At 48.7% G+C, this 25,766-nt stretch overlaps 1 protein-coding gene across 2 annotated transcripts in view; it reads left to right on the top strand.

Moving 5' to 3' along the window:
• Positions 1-25,766, top strand: part of SP2 (Sp2 transcription factor) — a 267,341-nt gene that overhangs the window by 133,126 nt on the left and 108,449 nt on the right. For both annotated transcript variants that reach the window (XM_069634642.1, XM_069634643.1), the window contains one exon: positions 23,653-23,827. In XM_069634642.1, coding sequence (XP_069490743.1) covers positions 23,653-23,827 — 175 coding nt within the window. The remainder of the gene's footprint in view (positions 1-23,652; positions 23,828-25,766) is intronic.

Here is a 25,766-nt window from a genome sequence, read left to right as displayed (position 1 = left end):
AAAGGAGCCATAGAGGTCGTGCCTCTATCTCAGGTAACGGAAGGTATTTATTCAGTGTACTTCCTTGTACCCAAAAAGGATCTAACCATGCGCCCTGTATTAGATCTGCGCCCAGCGAACAAGTTTATCAAACCCCAAAAGTTTCGTATGGTAACCTTACAGGAAGTAATCCCACTGCTTTCTCGGGGAGATTACATGACAACATTGGACATGAAAGATGCATACTTTCATATTTTAATGTTGCCAGCGCACAGAAAATACCTCAGGTTCATGATAGAGGGCAAACACTACCAGTTCAAAGTGCTACCCTTCGGCATAGCATCAGCACCAAGGGTATTCACGAAGGTGCTGGCAGTGGCAGCGGCCCACCTGCGCAGGTTGTCCATCCCAGTCTACCCTTACCTCGACGACTGGCTCATAACAGGGGATTCTTACGAAACATGCTTCTCCAATACCCAAAAGACAGTAGACCTTTTGTTCCAGTTGGGCTTCTCCATCAACGAAAAGAAGTCCAATTTAGACCCCAGTCAAATCAAGCAATTCCTAGGGGCTCTAATTCAAACAAAGGACGGCCTCGTCTTCCCCTCCAAAGAGAGGGTCCAAAACATGCTGTTTCAAATCCCTCAATATGTAACCGGTCGAGAGGTGACGGTACGCAAGGCAATGCGCTTGCTAGGAATGATGGCGTCGTGTATTTATTTGGTACCTCACGCGCGCCCGCGCATGCGCCCAATGCAAGAGTGGCTCAACAGCCAGTGGTGTCAGGCCAGCGGACTATGGGAGGATCTAGTTGTGGTCTCGCAGGCCTTAGTTCTCTCGCTACGGTGGTGGACAAAGGAAAACATGGAAAAAGGGAAACCCTTTGCCACACCCGCGGCGGAAGCCACTCTAACCACAGACGCATCCCTCACAGGATGGGGGGCGCACCTATCCCATCAGACTGCTCACGGAGTGTGGACTCCGAACGTAGCATCCAAACACATAAATCTACTGGAGCTACTAGCTGTGTTCAAGGCGCTAAGAGCCTTCCAGGAACACCTACAAGGCAAAACAGTAATGGTCCTTACAGACAGCACCACAGCCATGTACTACATCAACAAGCAAGGGGGCACCCACTCTCCAGGCCTGTCCAAGCTGGCCCAGAATATATGGAAGTGGGCTCTCAAACAGGACATGTTCCTACTATCACTACATGTACCCGGGGAACTCAATCTGCTAGCAGACAGTCTCGGCAGAGATTTCCCCCTGCCCAAAGAGTACGAATGGCGCCTGCACGAAGACATCGTCCTCGACGTCTTCACACAATGGGGATTCCCAGATATAGACCTGTTCGCAACCCTGGAAAACTCACAATGCCTAAGTTACGCCTCCAGGTACCCCCAGAACCAATCCAAGGGGAACGGTCTGTCGATGCAATGGTCAGGGAAATTTGTTTACGCTTTTCCCCCGACTCCCCTTCTCAACAAAGTGGTGCACAAGATGCACCAGGAACAAGTGACCATGATACTAGTGGCCCCAATGTGGGCACGACAACCATGGTTCGCTCACTTGATGGAGATGTCTCTATCCCCCCAGTAAAACTCCCCTGCCCGTACAACATGCTGTCTCAGGACAAAGGCAGGACTCTGCATCCATGCCCCCAGAACATGAACTTAGCAGCTTGGCTCCTGAGATCATAGAGTTCGGACATCTACAACTCCCGCAAAGATGCATGGACATCCTCAGGGAAGCCCGAAAGCCGAACACTCGCCACTGCTATTCTAGCAAGTGGAAAAGATTTGTCATCTGGTGCAGGAGTAAAAGCATCAACCCTATTGACTGCTCTCCCACACATGTGGTCCTATACCTGACCCACCTATTGGATTCAGGTCTAGTGTTTAACTCCATTAAAGTCCACCTAGCTGCACTTTCTGCAGACACCACTTCCCAACTCAAAGTGTCGTGGTGGAGGATCCCTGTTATAAAGGCCTTCATGGAGGGAGTAAAGAGAATACACCCCCCGATAGCTGACCCAGCTGTGGTACTTACCAGACTCATGGGCTCTCCATTCGAACCCATGCACAAAGCATCTCTTAAACACCTCACGCTTAAGACTGCTTTTTTAATAGCTATCACCTCCATCAGGAGAGTAAGTGAACTTCAGGCTCTTTCTATTCTAGACCCCTTCGTTACAGTTCACAAAGATAAAGTGGTTCTACGCACTCACCCTAGGTTTGCTCCGAAATTTATTTCTAAATTCCACGTAAACCAATCTATAGAACTACCAACGTTCTTTCAAAATCCTTCCAATTTGGGAGAAAGGACTCTGCACACACTAGATGTACGCAGAGCGGTCATGTTCTACATGGAAAGAACCAGACCACTGAGGAAGACTAATCAGTTCTTCGTCTCGGTGGCAGCAGGAAGAGAAGGAGATGCAGTTTCAAAATCCACTATTTCTAGATGGATTGTTCAATGCATCACTCTCTGCTATACTCTTGCTAAGAGAGAACTGCCCTTTAGGCCAAGAGCACACTCTACTCGAGGCACGGGGGCATCCATAGCATTCATTGCAAATGTTCCCCTTGAGTCCATCTGCAAAGCGGCTACCTGGAGTTCTGTGCACACCTTTACAAAACACTACTGTCTAGATACACACTCTAGATCTGACTCCCAGGTGGGACAGGCAGTATTATGACACCTTTTCTCTACTGTTCCTTCTCATAACCCACCGCCAACTCCGGGTACTGCTCGCTAGTCTATGCACAGCATGTGATTCTAAGCAGATTAACAAACATCAGAAGAGAATGCATTACTTACCGTAAAAGCATTTCTGATGATTGTATCTGCTTAGATTCACATGCGCCCGCCCTTCCTCCCCGCTCGGATGGAAGGAACATAGACTTCCTTTATATATCTCTCTCTCTCTCTTTTCTGTACTCACTCACGTCTAGAAGGCTCCCACAGGGCAGAAAAATACAAACAGAGGGACCTCGACGCGTGAGGGATTGTGGGTACAACGCACGTCACTATAGGGATAGTGTTTCAGACACGCCTTGTCGACGTCCCCTTTTCGACTACGAAAAACAAAATGCAATACTCCGCAGTGACCACTGGATGTCGGACCTATGCACAGCATGTGAATCTAAGCAGATACAATCATCAGAAATGCTTTTACGGTAAGTAATGCATTCTCATCTTTTAATGTGCATGAATAACTGGGTGCAAAGGAGTAATTATTACACAAATAAATGTGTGCTTGCTTATAAAATACTCGCATTGGGAACTGGATTTACATTTTTACTCCCTTAAAAATATAACAATAATAAATTGCTACCAACTTTACAAACTAGGAAGTAAAATACTTTTTCCAAATCTTATCTGGAACACTGCATGTTGTCGTGGATGTACGTGATTTTTTCGAATACAAACATTTAGAAGACTCAAATCTCCCTTTCGAATGGATTGTGTCCTCCAATGTATCCCAAATCTTTGTAATGTCCACAGATGTGTACTTCGGATATTTTTTGGCAGAGGGCGTCCTGCGTCAATGGCATTGGGTCGATGTCCCTCGAAGGCCTCCGTCGAGGGCGACGTCACCGGATGTTGTAAATAGGACGCATGGCGCCCGTAGCCTCAGTTCGTATTTTTCCCCAAACGTGTTTGCTTCGGAGACTTGGCGCGCCTCGTGTATTCCTTGTGAATATGTCTTCTTCAACCTCTCTGACTCCGCGGTCTGGCTTTAAGACTTGCTGGCACTGCAAGTCTAAGATAATCGCATTTGTTTGAGGTGTCTGGGCGAGAGTCCTGACACCGACGACTGTTCCAAATGGCAGTCGCTGACTGCTAAGACCTTGCGGGAGCGTAACGGGAAGTTACAGATAGGTAGGCGTTCCAAACCCAGTAAGTCGGTGTCCACCGACTATTCGAGGGGTGACTTTCCTCGTCGGAAGGAGTCCCGGGGATCTCAGTCCCGGAGTGGTTCCCGCCATTCGTTGTCCTCGTCTCAGCATTCCCGGAGGCGCTGTCACCGTTCGCCTTCCCCGTCGTCCTCCTCAGATGGCGCCGTGATGAAAGTGGCTTGTCCTACGAAGTCCTCGACTCCGGAGGAATGGGCAGCCTTCAGGAGCAGATGCTGGTGATTTTTTTTTTATTAATTTTTTTTTTTCCAATCCCAGGGCACAGTTCCGTCTGCACCTTCGGAAGAAGCCGGCAGGGAACAGTCTCGGTCCGTGGGTCGTGCGCCTTCGGGCTCGGATCCTCGGCGTGATTCTCATCGGGAACCTTCGAGGTCCCGTTCGGACAAGGTTCAGGTTGATCGCCAGAGACTTTCTTCCAGGTCTCAGTCCTCATCCCCAGCGAGACAGCCGAAATCCGGTAAGAGCTCGAGGTCCGCGTCGGCGCCGTGTCCATCGGATGCGGATGTCGAAGCTTTGTGTTCACACCAGCCCTCGGCGCCGTTGTCTGTTGGCGCCCTCGATGCCTTTGGGGCCTTTTGGCCGGAATTTGCTGATGGAGGTCCCTGGTACTGTGTATCCTCCAAGGAAGGCTGCTTCCAAGTCTGCGAGGCCTGTTAAGGATTCCAGACCTCCTTCTGTCCCGAGGCAGGAGTTTTTTCTCCCTCTGGATGATATCTGAGGATGAGGACATGTCAGATTTGTAATTTGAGCCTGATGTGGCTCCTGTCTTTTCCGGTGACAGTCAATTAAGAGTTGCGTCAATCTCTTCATGATGCTAGTGGCTTGGACACTTCTCCTGAGGTGGAGTTTGGCAGACCTGAGCCTGGGGCTCATGCTGGGTCATCCTACAGGAGACTGATGGCTAGGGTCACTGAGTATCTTGGTTGGTCTAGTCCTCCAGAAGCTTTTGTTCAGGATGACTTAACTGATATTTTGGATCAAGGTCCGTCCTCTGACCCAGTGTTACCTTTTCATTTGACGTTGCAGAAACGGGTGGCGGTTGCTTGGCAGACACTGGAATCTCTTCCGGTGGTTAACATCGTTAACTAAAAAATATAGCCCTTCTACTAGCGACCCGAGCTACCTTTCCTCCCAACCCACTCCCGAGAGTTTGGTGGTTCAGGCGGCTCCAGCCACTCCGAGGCAGGCGGCGTACCTTACCATCCCTCCTGATGGGGACGACAAACACTTCAATGGTTGGGAACGCAAGTGTTTTCTGCGGGGAGTATGGTGCTGAAGTCGGCCAACTCCACTTGTGCCTTAGCAAAATTTTCACACACTCTGTGGAATTGTGTTTCTCTAGCGGCTGAGCATATTCCCGAAGGGGAAGAAAGGGATGGGTTCCTTGCTCTCGTGCAAGATGGCAATGATGCCATGTGTGAATCCCTTCAGTCGGGGATTAGACACGGCCGACAGTGTTAGCCGGTCCATGGCTGTGAGCACCGCTATATGCAGATTTGCGGAGGTGTGGTTTTGCAAAGCTGTCTTTTGAACATGCCCCTTTATGGCTCATATTTGTTTGGCAGCAAGGCTGACGAGAGCCCTGAGAGGTTGCAGACCTCAAAAGCTGCAGCTAAATCTTTGCGCGCAGCTGTGCGCCAACCTCTGCCTTTTCATCCTAGGGGCCAGCAGTGGAGGGAGGTTCCTTTCGTTACTACTCCTCTTTTGGTAGGATGAGAGGAGCCGGCAGTGACGGGCCGGCGAAAAAGTACTTGTGGTGGTCGGGGAAATAGGGGTGCCAAAGCCGCTCAGCCAGCTGCCTCTTTGCCTTCAGGCACTGCCGCATCCGCTCCAAAACCAGCATGAGACCATGTTCCATTGTTCGCCGGTTGGGGGCAGACTGTCTCAGCATCTCGAAGAATGGCAAGCCATTACTTTGGATGCGTGGGTTCTGGATGCAATAGCCCATGGCTACTACCTTCCCTTCCTAAAGTGGCCTCACGACAATCCAACGGGGAATCTCTTTGAAGCTTCCAGATCCGCTCCTTGTGCAGGAAATCTTGACCCTGCTGGAGAAAGGCACTGTAGAACTGGTGCCTGTAGCGGAGAGGAACAAGGGATGGTATTCCCCATATTTTCTTTTTATTCCAAAGAAAGACTGGGGATTGAGACTTATCTTGGACTTGCGTTGGTTGAAAAAACTTATCAGGAAGGACAAGTTGAAGATGGTCACTCTTTCTCGGGTCCTCCAGGCCCTTCCACTTCAGGATTGGTTGGTGTCTTTGGACCCACAGGATGCTTATTTTCATGTGCCGATTCATCCAAAGTACCCGAGGTTTGCGGCTGGCAGCTAGCACTTTCAGTTTCGGGTCCTGGCATTCGGATTGACCACCCGCCCCTGAGGGTCTTCAAGCTAATGGTGGTGGTGGCAGCGTATCTCAGGCGAGGGGGAGATTGGGGGGGGGGGGGATTCACATCTACCGCTACCTAGACGACTGGCTGATCCATGCACGTTCTCCCGAGCAAGCAACGGATCTGTCTCACATGCCACTCCCTCCACAAGCTGGGCCTCTCCCTCAATTTCTAGAAGTCGCATCTGACACCCCCAAATCTACGCAAATGCTGGAAAAACTAATAATCGTCCTGGACCTAGCCTACGCACTCCTCCAGTCTCCACCACCTACCTGCCAACTCAACAAACAACTATCCCCCGACGCCTTTGACTCCTGGCTCAACGCATCTCTGATGCGGCTCACCCCCTCCTGCAAACCATCAACCCGCCGTGGCCTCTTCCCAAGATGGTTCACTCCTGAGTTAAAGATCACTAAACAACTATATAAATACCTAGAACGCAAATGGAAGAAAGACAACACTCAGGAGAACAGGGCCACCTTGGCCCGACACCTTTATCAGTACAAGGCCAAAATCCGGAAAGCAAAAAAAGCCCACTACAACTCCCGAATCCTAAACTGCAAAAACCCAAGCAAAGAACTCCACTTAATCATCTCCGAATTCACCAAGCCGGCTGACTGTCCCGACTCCTTCACAATCACTGTGTGACTCAATCTCCCTCCACTTTTACACCACAGCTCTCGAAAGAACAAATACTCTAGCCACCAAACTGGCTCTCTTACATCCACCAAGCAATTCTCCCCTCATACTAGCCTGTCCACCCGCTGCGACCACTACGCAACCAACGTTCGTATCCTTTAGTCCAATATCACCAGAACAATTTCTTAAACTTCTATCTGCCCGCAAACCATCTGGCTCGCCGATGGACCCTTGCCCAGCCACAACCCTCAAAGAAATTTTCGCCTCCACCTGCGGAGGAGAGCATGCAAGGGCCATCATAAATGCCCCCCTTTCCTCTGGTATCTTTTCTGACGCATTCAAAACGGTTCATGTCAAACCTCTAATTAAAAAACCGCCGCTCAAGCCCAAAAACTACCGTCCCATCTCAAACACCAGATTCCTTGCCAAACTCATTGACTGAACTGCCTACTCCCAATTAAATGCCTTTGTCGAAGCCAACAATCTCCTAGACCCCGCTCAATCAGGTTTCAGAGCCAGTCACGGAACTGAAACCACCCTAACCTCAATTTGGGATGACCTCAAAATGACGGCAGTCTTTGCGGGATGCGCAGCACTAATCCTTCTGGACCTATCCGCCGCCTTTGATACAATCACTCAATCCTCCTAGACCGCCTCCACTCCCTAGGAATTTGTGGAACCGCTCTTAAATGGATAGCTTCATTCCTCAAAGATCGGTACCAAATAACGATACTCTCCACCTATACCTCCCAAGCCCGACCAGTCGACACGGGAGTCCCACAAGGAGCATGCCTATCTGCCCTCCTGTTCAATCTCTACTTGATCACCCTCCCACCAATAATTCGCTCGCACAACATCCTGTGCTACAACTACGCCGACGACACTCAACTAATTCTAAAACTCCTGAACTCAAAACCCAACTCCCAACTCCCGACCTGACCTAGCCTCCTGCCTCCTCGACATAGAACTCTGGATGACCCAAAGCCACCTCATGTTAAACCCCGCCAAAACAGAAATCGTGGTATGTGGCAACTCCAAACTCCTCCCCCACCCACTACCCTGGCCATCTGCCATGGGCAACTCACCGACCCCCTCCAACTCAGTGAAAAATCTTGGATGCACCCTTGACTCTGACCGAACACTCTCGCGCCAAGTCAACAACGTCTCAAAGTCCTGCCGCTACCACCTTAAAACCCTTAGGCGCATCTTTCCATATCTCTCCTTTCCCAACAGACTCTCCGCGGTCCAATCAATCGTTATATCTGGACTACGCTAACCCCCTATACCTCGGAGTCCACGCGTACCAACTGAATAAACTCCAAAGGGCACAAAACGCAGCAGCCAAATTGCTACTTGCGCTCGGCCCAAGAGACCACATCTCCCCTGCCCTTAAGACGCTGCACTGGCTTCCAGTAGCCCGAAGGGTGACTTTCAAAACCTTGTGCATCTCCCATCGAGCACTGCATAAAACCGGACCTCAATATCTCCAAGACAAGCTAAAACCGTATCATCCCCCACGCACCCTAAGATCAAGCTCAGCAGGTCTCCTAGTCATATCGAAGACAAACTCAATCAGGTTAGGGGGATCGTCATTCTCAGCCTTGGCCCCCACGCTATGGAACTCACTCCCACCCCACATCCGCCTGAGGATCTAATGTCTTTCCGCAAACTGCTGAAAACCTGGCTCTTCCCATAAAACCATTCCGTACCAAACTAACCCAAACAGATCAACAGCAACTCAAGGACACCAATCCATCAAACCACCTGATGTGAGAAACTAACAGCTAATAACCCCCTAATATAAACTAGAAGGGCAAACCGAATTAAAACGAATAAAGTGGATCAAAGCGGTGAAACGGTTAATAAGAGTAAATCATACGGAAACAGCAAAGAGATTTAAACTCCTGAAATGAACAGATTGCATGCGGAGTAAACGAATTGAACGGCTTGGATGAATTAGTTAGAAGGGATGAAACGGGTGGAACAAAGGAATGCGCTGAGTGGCAGAATGCATGAGTGGAAGAACAGTGTAAAACAGATGAATGTCCAGAACGGATAAACCCAAACAGGATAAGTGTGTAGAACAAATTATGTAGTATGTAGAGTATGTAGAGCACATGAGTGTGGACAACGGATGAATATGGAAGTGCGGAGAGCGTGTAGATCACTGGAGCAGATGAATGTATAGAAAGAATGAGTGTATAGTGCGGATGAATAGATAGAGCGGATGAGTGGATAAGTGTACAGTGAGGATGAGTGTACAGGACGGATGAAGGTATAGATCAGAGAGGGATATATGGAACAGGATATTGCTGTTGAATGCGTGTAGAGCACGAGTGCTTAAAGCGGATGAGTGCGTAGAGGGGGCGAGTGCGTAGAGGGGATGAATGCGTAAAACAGGTGAATGCATAGTAGATGTAAGGGCATAAACCTGATGAATACTGGAGCGAACGAGTGCCAGAGTGAACGGACGTGTTGCGCAGAGCGGGCGAGATCGTAGAACGAACAAGCACAGATGGCGCGCCAGAATGCATGAGTACATGGCACGGACCGAAGTGTATGGAGCAGACTGGGATGCATGGGATGGATAGAAGTGCATGGAACGGACTAGAGCGCATAGAATTGCATGACGTATATAGTATGGTCTGGAATGCAGAGAACGTTGGAAAGAGCATATAACCCATCGTATCACACCACCACGCTTACTCTCTCCTTTACATCAGCACTCAACTAGAACACAGAGATACTATGACACCATTCGGTATAACTGTTCTCATACCAACATCCGCCGCTCACTCCACATCACTCTTAATTAAACACTGCTGGTTACACCCCCCCCCCCCCCCCCCCCCCCCCCAGCCAGGCGTTCTCCTCAGGCCTAACGCAGCCACATCCGGTCTGGATAAATCCGGCCAGAACGAACACATACTCCTGATCTCTCAACCACCACACCTACCGCTAAGAAGCAGCTATTACACGGATACCGCACGAGCTGCACACATACCCGGTGCTCAAACGCACCTTTTGACTCTCTCTACTGATCGGAACTTCGGTTCCCAAGGGCGTTCAACCTACCAGCGCCTTCAGACCATACCAATGGTATATAAGGCGCTATATAAATGCAAAATAACAACCTTCCCAACAGCTCCAGTACATCAGGACTGTGTTGGACACGTCCTTGGAAGTGCTTGCCTCCCAAGGGGAGGGCTCATCACATTGTGCAGATGTTGGACAGGTTTGAATTCTTAAGGTTGCTCAGCCTCATGGCATGCTGCATTTTTCTGGTGCCAGAGGCCAGGCTGAGGATGAGATCCCTGCAATGGGTCCTCAAGATGCAGTGGTCACAATTCTCAGGCAAGATGTCGGATCCTGTTCAGATTCAACTCTCGGTCTCACAGGATCTTCTGTGGTTGGCCAACGAGGGGAATCTGATGAAGGGGGAGCCGTTTTGGCAACCATGGCTGGCGGTGACTGTAGTGACGGACGCTTCCCTCACAGGATGGGGAGCTCATGCCGACGATTTGACCGCCAGCGATCGTTGGTCTCCGTCGGAGTACTCCACATCAACCTGTTAGAGCTGATGGCCATCAGGCTGGCCCTGAAGGCTTTTTCTGCCGTCTGTGCGGGGGAAGAGTGTCCTGATCATGACGGACAACACAGTGGCCATGCATTACCTCAACAAAAAGGGGGCAGGGGGCAGGGTCACTCCCTTTGTGCAGAGAGGCGATGCAGCTTTGGTTCTGGGCAATCCAGCAGGAAATATCGCTCTCGGCAGTTCATCTGGCTGGAGAGGAGAATGCGGCGGCGGACGCTCTAAGCAGCCCGAGCACGGACTCTCACGAGTGGGAGTTTGCTCAGGAAGTCCTTGTGGAGATATTCGCCCTTTGGGGAACCCCACAAGTGGACCTCTTCGCGACGAGTGCCCACCGGAAGTGCGAGAGATTATGCTCAAGGGAATTTCCTCTGAGAGGAACCTTAGGAAACGCATTTGTCGTGGATTGGTCATTCCCACTTCTGTACGCGTTTCCTCTGGTCCCAGTCATTCCTCAAGTATTAAGGAGGTTGTGGAGGTTCAGATTCCATATGATCCTCATTGCTCCGGATTGGGCCAGGAGAGCGTGGTACCCGGACAGTCTAGAGCTGTCCATCTGCCCTCCACCCTACCGGGAGGATTCTCTTTCTCTCCATCCAGAGGTCAAGACTCTCAACCTTCACGCTTGGTATCTGAAAGGTTGAGATATAAGGATTGGGACCTCCCAGATGACGTGATGGAGTTGTTGCTGTCAGCCGGGTGTCCCTGTAATGTTGCCGTATGTTTTGCGACTGGTGCAGAGGGCAAGATGTTGATCCTTTTCAGTGTTCCATTCCCATAGTTCTGTCTTTCTTGCTGTCTTTAGCCCACAGGGGCCTTCAAGTAGGTGCCATTAAAGGTTACCTGGCGGCGCTGTCTTTCTTCAAGCGCTCGTCTGAAGAATGTTCTTATTTTAAGATCCCTTTGATTTCCCAATTTCTTAAAGGGCTCACTAATGTGTTCCCGCCATCCCCGTTTCAGGTGCCGGTTTGGAATCTGAATTTGGTCTTGAAATTCCTGATGGGTGCTCCATTTGAACCTTTGCACTTTTGTCCTTTGAGACTGTTGTCTTTCAAGACGCTGTTCATGGTTGCGGTTACATCTGCTCGCAGAGTGAGTGAATTGCAGGCACTTTCATCCAAGCCGCCCTGTACTGTGTTCCACAAGGATAGGGTTGTACTGAAGGTACGATGGCACTGGTAATTGACCGTCAGCCTGAGCCAGTTATGCCAGAGGGCAGAGAGACTAAGCAGGCTTGGGCCATTTCTGGTATTGTTCTCTCCAGAACACAGGCAAGTGTCTGGGGTGCACGTATGTAGGTTTCTGATGCTTGTAAATCTGCTTAGGATCACATGGTGTGCATATAGTCCAACATCTATTGGTAATCGCAGAGTATTGCATTTATTTTTCAAAGATCGAAAGGGGACGTCTACATGGGCGTGACTCTTAACACTATCCCTAACTCGATGTGTAGTGTACACCATCCCTAACTTGACGTGTAGTGTATGCAAAAATCCCTCAGGCTTCGAGATCCTGCAGATTGTTTTTTTTCGCCAACCTAGTTGGTCGCCTATGCGGAGCTCGCAAGAGTTTTATATTGCTAACTTTGTCCCCACGACCTAAGGTTGTCTAGTCTCCCGACGACTGCCTCGTGGGTTCTTGCTGCCGCCGACATCAACAGCTGCTCGGCAACTGTCGACCGCGGGGCCTCTGTCCTCTGGCCAGACCCTTGCAGTAGGGAGAGTGGGACCTTGGGTTTATTCATATCTAAGAATGCATTTCCTTTAGCCCTCTTTCTCTTCTTGGTTTGGCTGCCGCTACCCTCTGCTAGGGAGTGGACGCCCTTTAAATTTTGCCCGTCGTGTAACAGCAAGTTTCCTTGGAAGGACACCCATCGCCGATGCAATCTGTGTCTTCCTCGAGACCACGACGAGTGCTCATGCAAGGCCTGTATAAGCTCTTTTGACCTAAATCGAAAGACAGGTGGCCAAAACCTTGAGCGGCCTACGCTATGAAGGCCGAAAGCCTTTACCCCATTAGCGCCGTCGCATCGGACGAGGAGGAATCTCTCGGCAGCCATGGCTCCAAATTGGAAGCCATCGACCTTTCGGCAGAGCCTGCAGGCTCCCAAATGCCCAGCCCTGAAAGACAGGCCACCGGCTCTGTTTTGGGGAGATCACACCCCAGCGACAAGGGCACCCACGCCCCAAGGATAAAAAAAACACACAAACCCTAAGGCCTCTTCGACGCAATCGTCGAAGAAGTGCGCAAAGCCAACATGGCCGCCCAAAATTTCGACGGCACCTTCCAAACCTTGCGTTTCGGCACCCTCCACACAACCGCTTCGGTGGCATGCAACTTGGCATCCCTCTGGAACGGGCGTTTACCCTAAAAAAATACCGTCATCTACACACCATCCAAGGGTGCACAAGCACCTAAGGCCAAAGCTCGGTGTAGTCACCGACCGTGACTACCGTCAGGCGAGTCGAAACCTTTGATACAACTGCCGGACATTCGCAAAAGCCTTGCAGCTATCCTTTCGGCGGCCACAGAGCACAAGGGCATCCCCTTGCGTCGAGAGGAGTATTCTGAAGCCCCTCAGCCTCTTTCCCCAATGCCTTATTCGGATAATCTTCCCCCTCCTGGGCAACCTTTTCTACCTCCAGACCCTTCTGCCTCTTCCCTATGAACTAGGGAGAGGATTGAGCAATACATGGACAAAATGGCCCAGTTTATTGACCTTTTAGGACAGGTACATTACACGGTTGTTGAGCAACTATATGAAAATGATGAACCTGCCTAAAAACTCACTTTATGAGGCTTTAAAAGAAATGGTTGAAGCAGCCAAATTGCCTTCAATTGTAAGCTACACTGACATAATAAACAAAATATTTTGGGCAGCTAACATAACTGTTGAAAATTTGGGGACTTGCTTACCAAGTGTAAAGCGTAAATATCAGGATTTTTGCTGGTGTCTGTTATCTGAGAAAAATGCGGGATATAACGCCTACAAAGAATATGCTAAATTTACAAGGAAGCGCAGCGATAGGGCACCGTACATAGACAAATTTCCCTGTAATAATGCACGGATGGTATATCTGCGATTCAAGTTGAATCAATATCCGCCCAACGAATGCTTACGGTATTGGTCAAAAAGTGAGAATAAGACTGATGGTCTTTGCCGCTTCTGCTCAAACCAAGGAGAGGTGGAAATACTAAAACATTTGACCATTTATTGTTGTTATGAAAACAGACGCTCCATCATACTGGGAAAATACATTGCAAGTAATACACTGTTATCCAGAGAAAATCTATGGCAGAGTTGTATGGTGGGGAACAGCCAAGCACTTGTGTTAGGGTTGACACGTTTACTACAGATAATTGCTGAAGAGCTCACAGAAAAAATCATATTAGACAAAAAACATAAAAATGCTCTACTAGATATATATATGGCAACATCAAAGAGGAATCAGCCTTAGGATTGCGGAATCTGGAATACGTGCATCAACAATGTGTTGAGGTTGCAACTGCTGTTTTATGTGTTCTTATGTATGTTTTATTTAAATACGGGTAAAATGTTCTTGCCGAATGGGATATAACCAATAAGACATGATGCAACTATGAAGTGATTTTGAACTATGGTGTAATTGAAAAAAAAAAACTAGCATCTGTCGCATGGTTGAGCAATGGTTTTAATGGTTTTACATGTTTTAATCTTTATTCAAATAGTTTGTCTTATAGATAATGGAGATGCATTGTTTTAATGTTATTGATGTTTATTCATGAGAAATATATTTCTATTTTTGTAAAGGTTTGTTTCATAGACCCAATGCAAATTTAAAATAAAATAGTTGCTTAGCCAGATTACGGCTAAACCCTTCCACCAACGTGTTGGCTCTAACTCACGCCCGTCCTTTCGTGGCCAATCTTTTTCCTGCTCTCCCCAAGAACAACACGGTTCAGGGAATAACCCCTGGTCCTCCGGCCAAGGCTCATCTGGTAGCCACCAATACCAACAAAGAGGCCCTCGTAGGGGCATGGGTAGAGGCGGGATCTCTACTCCTAGAGGCTCCCTGGCGTCCACCTCAGTGACTTTCCGGCTATGGTCCCCTCCGACTCTTCTCCGGTCGGGGGTCGCTTGTCATCATTCATCCACACCTGGGAGGGGAATCGCATCCGACCAGAGGGTGCAAAGAACGTTGCCCACAGCTACTGCATCGAGTGTCTGCGGCAACTTCGATACCACCCACCAAGAAGCAGACACCTGTTGCCAGAACACCTTCGCATCCTGCTGGAAGAGGTTCATGTCCTGCTGGAAAAGGGCACCATAGAAGATGTCCCCATTCTCCAGGTAAACAAGGGTATTTATTCAGTGTACTTCCTTGTTCCCAAAAAGGATCTCACCATGCGCCCTGTTTTAGGCCTGTGCCCGGCGAACAAGTATGTCAAACCTCAAAAATTCAGGATGACCACACTGCACGCTGCAGCAGGGGGATTACATGGCCACATTGGACTTGAAAGATGCCTACTTTCATATTTCAATGTTGCCACTGCATAGAAAGTACCTCAGCTTCATGATGGAGGACACCCACTATCAGTTCAAGGTTCTCCCCATTCGGCATTGCCTCAGCACCATGGGTATTCACCAAGGTACTGACGGTAGTAGCTGCTCACCTGCACAGGCAGTCCATCCCAGTCTATCCTTACCTCAACAATTGGCTCATAATGGGGGATTTGTACGGAACATGGCAAACAAATACCCAGAAGACGGTAGATCTCCTCTTCAACCTAGGTTTCACTATCAACAAGAAAAAATCCAGTCTAAATGATGGCTTCATGCATCTACCTAGTTCCTCACGCTAGTCTGTGCATGTGCCCCATGCAAAAGTGGCTCTTGGGCCAATAGTGTCAGGCCAGCGGCCAGTGGGTCGATCTAGTGGTTTTCTCGGCAGCCCTCGTTCAGTCTCTGCATTGGTGGTCAAGGGAAACCCTTCACCACCCCCGCAGTAGAAGCTACTCTCACCTCAGACTCGTCTGTGACGGGGTTGGGGAGCTCACCTCCTTCAACAGATGGTGCACGGTGTTTGGTCCCCAGCGGTAGCATCCATTAACATCAACCTGTTGGAACTGCTAGCAGTGTTCAAGGCCCTGAAGGCCTTCCAGACACCCCTCCAGGGGAAGACCATTCTAGTCCTCACGGACAGTACAAAGACCATGTATTACCTAAACAAAAAAGGGGTACTCGCTCTATAGGGCTGTCCCAGTTTGAAGTGTGCTCTTGAACACAAAATGTTCCTCCTTTCACAACATGTTCCAAGGGAACTCATTATTCTGGCGGACGTGCTCCGCAGAGACTCACCCCCCCCCCCCCACCCGTAGAGCATGAGTGGCGGCTACAGGAGGACATTGTACTTGGTCTTTGCAGAATGGGGCGTCCCAGCGAGCGACTTTTTTGCCACTCTGGAGAATGCCGAGTGCCCTAATTACGCCTCCAGGGTACCCTCGGAAATGTGACTATGCTTTGACCTCCCCCCCTGATTCCCCTGCTCAACAGAATAATGCAAGATGAACCAAGAGCCAGTCTGGATGATTCTGGTGGCCCCGCCAGCCTAGGTTATGCCACCTAAGCCCAGCGCACCATCACCACGTCATAGCACCCCCATGGCACTTACCAGTCACTCTAGCCATCCTCCTCCACAGTATCTCTTCCACTTCCCCCGTAAACCAAAAGGCAGACATGCAACTTCTCACCACACATCCAAACCTCACTATCCTGCCGCCTTCCACATCACACACAATCTGCCCAATACCATCCATAGGAACCACCTACTAGATTACTGCACCTCACCACACATCACTAGACCTAGCCCCTCACTCGCCACCCCCAACAAGCAATCTGACAAACCTATCACACCTTCACTCAAGCCTAACCCGTCCCAAATCCCTCCTCAACCTCCCATACCTAATCTAAAATGTGCCCTCATAAATGCCAGATCTCTAATAGCACACGCCTTGGGAATAGCAGACCTCGTACTAGCCAACAACCTATATCTCCTTGCTATCACAGAAACTTGGCTTCATCCAGCAGCTGGTCCTCTCCTCATGCTTGCTATACCGGATAATTATAAAATCACGAGAACGGACAGGACTACTAGTAAAGGGGGTGGTATTGCCATCATCTCCAAAACACAACTAGGCTTACGTGAATTCACCTTGCTGCCATTCCCTTCAGGGGAACTCATGTCTGTCAAACTACCCATCTCCTCCCAAAGCACTATACTAATACACCTGATCTACAGGCCTCCTGGCTTATCCTCGACCTTCGAAGAAGACCTCTCTAACTTACTTTCACACCAAACCAAACACTCGTCCAAAATCCTACTATTCGGAGATCTAAACCTAGGATACAAAGACCCTCTAGACTCACACGCAGCAACGATGGAACAATCTCTTCTCAATCTAGGTTTCAACCAACTCGTAATGGAGCCCACCCACTGCAAAGGCAGAACCCTCGACTGGGTTGCTCACCTAAACTGCAACCTGAACATACTCTCCAATACTCCATGTGCTTGGTCAGACCACCACATCATTCACTTTGAACTAGAAGCCACCCCCCATACCCAGACTCCGCCTACAAATGCACCTCCAGCCACTACTAGAAACAAGAAGTCCATCAATCATACCTCTGCTAGTGAATCAGACCCAGAAACTCTAGTCGGCGTGTTCAACAAGAATCTATTGCTAGCACTTGAGCAAATAGCCCCCCTCAAAACAAGGAAAGTCAAACCACCCAGCCACATAAATAAATGGCTTACCCCAGAATTAAAAGCACTGAGGAAAGCTAAAAGATAATTAGAAACTAAATGGATAAAGGACCCCACCCCCCAAAACATGGCCCTCTTAAAAACAGCCGCAACCAACTACAAAACAGCCATCATCAAAACCAAAAGCTATACATTCAACAGAATCCAAAAAGCCAGCTAAAATGTGAAGGAACTCTTCACAATCCTCAGGGAAATGGAATCCCCCATACCTCCTTAGTCCACTTGTCACTAAGAGGCCTTATGGTGTGCTAACATCCAGAAGGCCGTTTTGGACAAAATAACGCTTCTCCAAACCAAAATTAAAACTAAGAGAACTCTCCTAGCCACTAAAGGCACTACCACTGCCCTCCACAATCAACGCTCCAACAATACCAACCTCTTTGAATTCTCACTGGTCACCACTACACAAGCAGAATCCATAATTGCTAGTCTCAAACCCACCAAATGTGAAGGAGATGTATGCCCAGCCTCATCATCAAAGAAGGATCCAAAGACTTAGCTCCCTTCATCACCTCACTGATCAATACCTCCTTTGCCTCATGCACAGTTACCAAGAATCTCAGACGCCTGGGTCAAACCTTTGATCAAAAAACCCACCCTAGACCCCAACATCCCTACAAATTAACGCCCCATCACCACTGTCCCATTCCTGCTAAAAATCCTTGATAAAGCTGCATGCATTGAAATTCAGAACTAGCTTGAATCGCACAACCTTCTAGGCCTCCGTCAGTCTGGCTTCAGACCAAGACATGGCACTGAGACATCCCTTCTCGATCTGAAGAGCCAAATGGACGAGGCAAAAGACAATGGCCATCCCTCCCTACTCCTACTCTTGGACCTCTCTGCGGCCTTCGACTTAGTCGACCACAGCATCCTAACCTCATCAGCCGCCTTCTCACCGAACGCAGCCAAATGGATCCAATCCTTCCTTTCTGAAAGATCCATGAGGGTTTTTTCAGACGCAACATCAGCAGACACCTCGCCCATTTCATGCGGAGTCCCACAAGGCTCCTGCGTCTCCCCCACTCTCTAACATTTTTACAAAGATGTTATTTGACCTCCTAGATTACATGACTGTCCCTTATACCAACTGCGCTGATGATACGGATATCCTCATCACACTCACTGGCACCTAAGAGACAAATTCCTCCCGCCTCAATGAAATCTACAGCAAAGTACAAGACTGGATGGCCAAACGTGGCTTGTGTCTTAACGACAAAACAGAGCTTCTACTCATTGGATCCAGACAACGCCTAAACAAACTCAACCTGCAATACAACTCCTTCAACATAGATGGAAATGCGCTCACTGATTCCAACAACGCCAAAACCTTAGGGGTCTACCTCGAGTCTACACTGTATCAAGACAAGTAAACTCCATAGCCTCTTCATCTGCTTACACCACTAAGCTTATAACTGGTCGCAGACCATTCCTGTCTACACAAAGCTGTATCACACTGGCGGCCAGAGCTCTGATGCTATATAAAATCGACTACTGCAATTCCCTCTATCTAGGCACTAGCAAACAAAACATCCAGAAGCTCCAAATATTGCAAAATGACTCCCTTAGAGCAGCTCTCAATATCCCAAGCTCCGACCACATCTCCCACGCCAGACAGTCGGCTAACTGGCTACCCATAAAAGACAGAATCGCCTTCAGAACACTCATGATAACCCACAAATGTCTCAACAATACCGCCCCTAAATATCTGACCGATTAATTCACATGGAAAAACGCATCAAGACCCACCAGAGCCAAATATGCCCACTGCATTCTCAAATTCAGACTCCAAAAATCAAGGGGAACCAGCTTCCCACTTCAAGCTGCGAAAACATGGAACGACCTACCCCCTGTGTTCAGAGATGAACACTCCTTCCTAGCATCCAAGCATTCCGATTCAAAGTTAAATCCTGGCTCCTCTCACCGGCCACCACTTCCTAAAGTTACACCCACGCAACCACTCTCTGCTTGTATATTAATATAAGTATGTATAATGTATACCACTGTATCTCTCGATGACTGCAACTTGTAAAAATGTAGCACTCATCATCGACCTTCTATTTATTGTAAACTAGCACTCCTGCTATTGTGCCATATCTGTATATGCTCCTGTACCTTTTTTCTCCTCAAACTGTATAACATGCCTGTAACACTTCCTCTAAGTCAAGTGCCTAGCTGTGTCTGGGTTCAGGGTGCTATATAAGCAAATAAAATCAAATCTCATGGCAATGTCAGTCTCCCCTCCCAGGAAGCTGCCGTGCCCGTTCAACATGCTGTCTCAAGACCAGGAGGAAACACTACATCCGGCAGCCTGGCCCCTGAAGTTCGGGCACCTCTAAAGATGCATGGACATACTCCAGGAAGCACAGAAACCTAACTCCAGGCATTGCTACTCCAGCAAATGGAAGAGCTTTGTCATATGGTGCAATGGCAGGGGCATCAATCCTATTGAATGCTCACCCTAAGATATCCTTTACCTAACTCACCTGTTGGATTTAGGACTGGTTTTCAATTAAGATCCACTTAGCCGCGCTTTCGGCGTACACCACGTCCCAGAGCATGGTTTCATGGTGGAAAATTCCTGTAATTAAAGCCTTTATGGAAGGGGTAAAGAGACTTCATTTCCCCCCCACCCTCCCATTTCCAACCTAGCTCCCGGGTGGGACTTGAATGTTGTTCTTACCAGACTATTGGGGCCTCCCTTTGAACCAATGCACAATGCTAACCTTAAAGCACTCGCCTACAAGACCGTCTTCTTGGTGGCGATCAGCTCTATAAGGAGAGTTGGTGAACTGCAGGCCCTTTCAGTTCAGCCATTCATCACGATTCACAAAGACAAGATGGCTTTGCGCACACACCCTCGCTTTGTGCCCAAATTCATCTCGAAGTTCTATGTAAACCAGTCCATAGAACTACCCACCTTTTTCCAGAACCCCACTAATGTGGCAGAAAGCTGCCTCCACACACTGGATGTAAGGAGAGTGGTTATCGACTATCTGGAAAAGACAAAGGCACTAAGAAAAACAAACCAGTTCTTAGTCTCGGTGGCAACTAGTAGAGAAGGGGACCCTGTATCTAAATCGGCTATTTCTAAGTGGATCGTTAACTGCATCACACTGTGTTACACTCTTGCCAAGAGAGATCTAACATTCACGCTTAGAGCACACACTACTCTGGGCACAGGGGCTACCATAGCATTCGTTGAAAATGTTCCTCTTGATTCCATTTGCAAAGCAGCATCCTGGAGTTCTGTAAACACCTTTACACAACACTATTGCCTAGATACACACTCTAGGTTTGATTCTCAGGCTGAACAAGCGGTGTTAAGACATCTTTGCTACTGTTCCTTCACACATTCCACTGCCATCTCTGGGTACTGCTTGCTATACTATGCACAGCATGTGATTCTAAGCAGATTCACGGGCATCAGAAGACATGTATTACTCACTGTAATCTGCTTTAGATTCACATGGGCCCACCCTTCCTCCCCTTGTGGAGCAGAAAGAACATAGACCTCTTAAATCTTCTCTTATGTACTCGCTGACGATGAGGCCCCCTCACGGCAGAAAAAACACAATCGGAGGGACATCAATGCATGAGGGAGTTTGGGTACGCTACATGTCACGTTAGGGATAGTGTTAGTCTCGCCCATGTCGATGTCCCCTTTCGATCCTCGAAAGAAAGATGCAATACTCTGCGATTACCACTAGATGTCAGACTATGTGCACAGCATGTGCATCTAGGGCCTAGGCAATCATCAGAAATGCTATTGCGGTGAGTATTGCATGTAATATAGAAATATTTTGAAAAATCAGTGCTTTGATATGTGCATGAGGTTCACCCAAAAACAATCATATAAAGGAAGGAGGCAAGTGGGGTGTTGAGAGGGCAGGGTCGGGCCTCAGGGGAGAGGTGCAGGAAACCGAGACAATGCAGGTGTTTACTGGCAGATTTTGCCAAAGTTCCTGGCCTCCTGATTGGCAGATGCATAGTCCACTGTTAATGAAAAAACGCTAAAAGGGCTAGAAGGTGACCTGGTTATGGGTAAAGAAAGAGATTGTTGCAGTGGCTATGTGTGGAGTTCTGCCTGCCCATTTATAATATTGCTAGAATAATTCCCGATTATGGGTTGAGTAGTATACATTGGTGCACAGGAGGGGGTTGGGTATGTCAAAACGACAGCAAATGGGAAATCTCTTCAGGTACGGCCTTAATTGCTAAGCGGGTCTAATATCTTCCTGAATTACATAGGAAATCATTGCACCCCTCCCCCCTTTGCACTCTGTTTGTGAAGGCATCATGAAGCAAGACAGACAACAAATTCAAAGTTCAAACAAAATACTTTAACTAAAATGTCAGGATGGTGTAAGGCTTAACTTGCCCATTGCTAAGGTGGGATTTCCCTACCTAAAGAAACTAAGGCTAGTCCGAGTCAGTAAGTTCAACTTTACCCATGCTTGCATTCCATTCATAGGCTTGTCAAAGCTTTCCTTTAGTTCGGTATTCATAATGCTTACTTGAGGATCTTTCACTTCTAGTTCAACTTGCTTGTATTGTTCAATACAACCCCCTCACTTATAGCACATCTAGTTTCGTTCATTCAGCTATAAGCTATGCCCCGTAGTAGCCCCAGGAGCGCTCTGACGCAAGTGTTCCCTCTGATTCACTCACTGGTTAATGGTGTCTCCTCTGGGCATCTTCTCTCCTCGCTCTCTGCTCCACACACACTCCTCTGTAGCGTTGTAAGCTGCGCTTTAGAAATCTCTGGTTGCCGGCAACTCCGCTAGTCGCTTGCGGATGCTGCTGGTAGCTTGCAGCTCTGGGTTGTCTTTTGTGCCTCACAGCTCTGGCTATAGGCACCCGACAAAGGAGGCTCCGACCGCTTTGACCCTCTCACAACTCACTCGGGCTCCGGCGTTGCAGTCTCTCCTGGATAATTGCCTCCTGGCCGCCAGGCAGGACCCTCTCAGCAGCCTCATTCTTGACAGGATTTCTCTCCTCGCAGGCCTGCACCTCCCGACCCGGCTTCTCTCTTGCTGGTCTCCCTCTGCAGACTGTCGGCTCCTGCTTTTTATGCACCTGTGACCTTTTAACAGGTTGCAGGATCAAGTCCATTCGCCAGACCATATTTACTGGTGTTCTCTGGACATGGCTAACCCTCAAAACCGTCTTCAGGGCCTCTTCCTCATCTCAGTACTAGGTGAAATGGAATGGTGTGACTGAGGTTGAACTATGCACAAATCTTGGTGTTCTTTGGGTTCTTTTGGCCTGAGGGTTTCTTGAAATAACATTGAGGGGGCGATATGGGTTTACCTTCCCTGAATAAGATAATGTCCTCCTATTCAACCTCTGCCTAGTGTAAATACATTGAGCGCATTTTCCAGTGTACTCTCGAAAGGCAGAAAATGGGAACGGATGACAATATCCCATAAAGGCTGCTGGGACTGAAGGTTCATCAGGTAATGAAAATGGGGGAAATCGGTGTGGTTCTATCACCAGTGGGATCAGCCCAGCCCAAACTGCTAGGTCACTCTTATCTTCATGTGATTTTCGTGCCACCAGTGTGAGAAATGACTTCAGTTGGTGAGAAAGCAAGCCTTGTCCAATTTTGGAATTCACTGTTGGGAAGAAATTATTTTTGGTTTGGTTTTTTGGTACAAAATAAATTATGATATCCGCAAAGGTGCAGCATGACTTTTCCTGTGACATTCTATACGATTATCTTTCTAACCCAACCAACATTGTCTGTGTGTAATTCGTTGAGTAAAGGAATGTGGCTGCATCCCACAGATAGTTTGTGTATTTTTAATGCATTACAGTTGGCACACTGGTTTAGCACTGTACTGCCCATGGTACCAGATCAGGCCTTCTTTTTCCGTTTTTTTAGGTGAGGAGGAAATGCTGACTATTTTCATGTCTGGCATTCTGTTTTTTAAGTTGATGCGTTTGCCCAGTAAATAACTACTGGATATTAATCAATCAGAAGCCCTTTGCATTTAATCTAGTGTGAATGGTGCAGGGCTTCCTTTGTAGCATGGGTGGGTGGGGGCAGAGACGGTTCACAAATCCAATTTGACCTAGTCCAGAATGGATCCGTCATCTGAACGTCCTACTGTGGGTAGAGCAAAGGTTAGCCAGGTTCTAGAATGTACTATTAATGGTTTTTATCACAGGACAGGCAGTGCTGTAGAGTGTTCTATAGCTGAGAATTTCCATTGCCAGAGAATGAATGTTCGTTTCTTGTCCAACCCAACCCAGTCACTGATATTTACATTGCATGTTGTTCTTGGATGAGCATCCCCTGAGTTGTGTTGCATGTCATCCACAGGTCAGCAGCAATTGACAGTGCAGAACGTGTCTGGAAATAATGTGACCATCAGTGGCCTTAGCCCTACACAGATCCAGTTGCAGATGGAACAGGCATTGTCGGGAGACCTGCAGCCGGGTGAGAAGAGGCGGCGCATGGCATGCACGTGCCCCAACTGCAAAGATGGGGAAAGAAGGTGAGCAATGGGAGATTACAACATCTCTTCATACAGTCCCCTATAGGGTCAACCCTACACTTGAAGCCCTGCTCCTTGAACCCCATACAGTGATTAAGCCTAATTTCTCCCCCTTCAAAAATATTCCTTTTTTTTTCCGTACAAGCTCTTTAGCCCACATTTTACCAGCATGGGAACTTTCGCAGATTCATCATTATTAGGGAGGTGTTGCAGAAGACCAATCTGTAGGATCAAATACGAGTGTCCATCAAGTTATTCCCAACTCTCTCAAATGGTAGTGTAACCGGGCAGTCAGGCTTTCCTCTTAGGTTAGTAGGGGATGGCTTGGTATTCATTACAATTAGGGCTATCCCTTCTGGGGCTTGTGAATCTGCTTAAGTATGCATGCTTAGGGTGCTGTTGCGCGACAACAAAGATGGCCGCTGCCTGAGATCGCGCTGGCTTTGTTCACACATCCTGCAAGATATCCTTGCCTTCCAGATTGGCACAACTCTGTTCACAGCAAAATTACTTGAGCACACGCTCTGAAGCTGCTATACACCTGAATTCTGACGACTTTCGGAGCCGTCGGCTGCAGATGGAGCGGTGGAGCTGGAGATGCGGTCTTCATTAAACGAGGGACAGACTTCTTCCGTTTGCTGCTATGTGGGATGGTCCTGCTGCCCACATGGGGTGGGTCTCATGCATGCTGGGGAGGCGCCTTGATCCTACATCTCTGGTCTGCCTGAATCCTTTTTTCACCTCTGCGGATAGACGTGCGGCATCTTGAGCTGCCCGGGCGTGGTCTGCTGGCTCCTGACCGTACCCATGTACCGAGGAGTCGCTCCATGGCTCCCGAACAGCCATGTGGACTGGAGGAGGGTATGTAGGTGGGCTCGGTGACTCTGGCGGGTCCCACTGTTGAGGTGGCTGTTTTCGCAGAACGCCCGCGTGCTGTGGTGCGCCTCTGGCTGGACTGCCTGCGTCTTCTCACAAGCCACAGCAGCGGAGGCGAGATGTCTCACCCGACCAGATCGCACGTCATGCATGCATAGTGCACTTTAACAACATTAGATCCTCCGTGGTAGCCCTGAGTGGTAAATTTGGATCTCTGGTGCCACGCTTTAGTGGTCTCAGCTGGTGTGGCATTCCTCCCATCCTGGGAAAGTGTCCCCTGGGTGGCCTCTGCTCCCGTTGGTGAGGTGGGGGCGGGGGGGTGAGGGTGGTGTCTTACCACTCCTGATTGTGCTCGCATTGCATGCAGGGGTGAAGTGCTGGAGGGGCACTCGACTTGTGTGTTGTGTGAGGGGCAATATAGATCCTGTACCAAATCAAATACTGTCTGGCAAAGTGAAGGGATAGCGGAGACCTGCCCGAATTGTACTTTCTCTGTGGCTTGTATACTGGGGCATCACTTCTTGGCACATCCAGTCCTCGTGTGTACCGTGCCTCCAGCTATTTTCAATACACCTTGTGGCCCGGAGACCCTGTGCTGGGGTTTGGAATGGGTGACTCCAAGAAGCAAGCCAACATTGATAAATTTGCCAGATAAGATGCCTCAACACCCTCTCATCCTGCAGACTTTGGCCCCTCCTAACTCGATATGGTAGCCCTTGCTGGCTCTCAAAAACCATACGGATACACTTGGCACAAAAATCGGCACTCTTACCTGCAAAGTTGATGTCTCTGCAGTGCAGATCGATAAACTATGTGGCTGTATGACCGAGGCGAGGCTGAGAATAGAATCAATGAAGGCGAAAACCAGATTTCAGTCCTGCAGCATGAGGTCTCCCTCCTGCAACAAACTGTAAAGAAAATTGCGTCAAAAAATGATGACTTTGAGGAGCTCTAGACGCAACAACGTTTGCATCCTTTGGGTGCCAGGGTCAACCTCCATTGAGCACATGGAACAGTTCCATTGAAAAATTGCTATTGGAGATCCCGGTGACCGCCATTATCT

This window comes from Ambystoma mexicanum, chromosome 13 (assembly GCF_040938575.1).
Source record: "Ambystoma mexicanum isolate Mex_15411 chromosome 13, UKY_AmexF1_1, whole genome shotgun sequence".
Taxonomy (NCBI): domain Eukaryota; kingdom Metazoa; phylum Chordata; class Amphibia; order Caudata; family Ambystomatidae; genus Ambystoma; species Ambystoma mexicanum.
The sequence above is the reverse complement of the archived record's forward strand: the minus strand, read 5'-3'. Positions and strand labels throughout refer to the sequence as shown.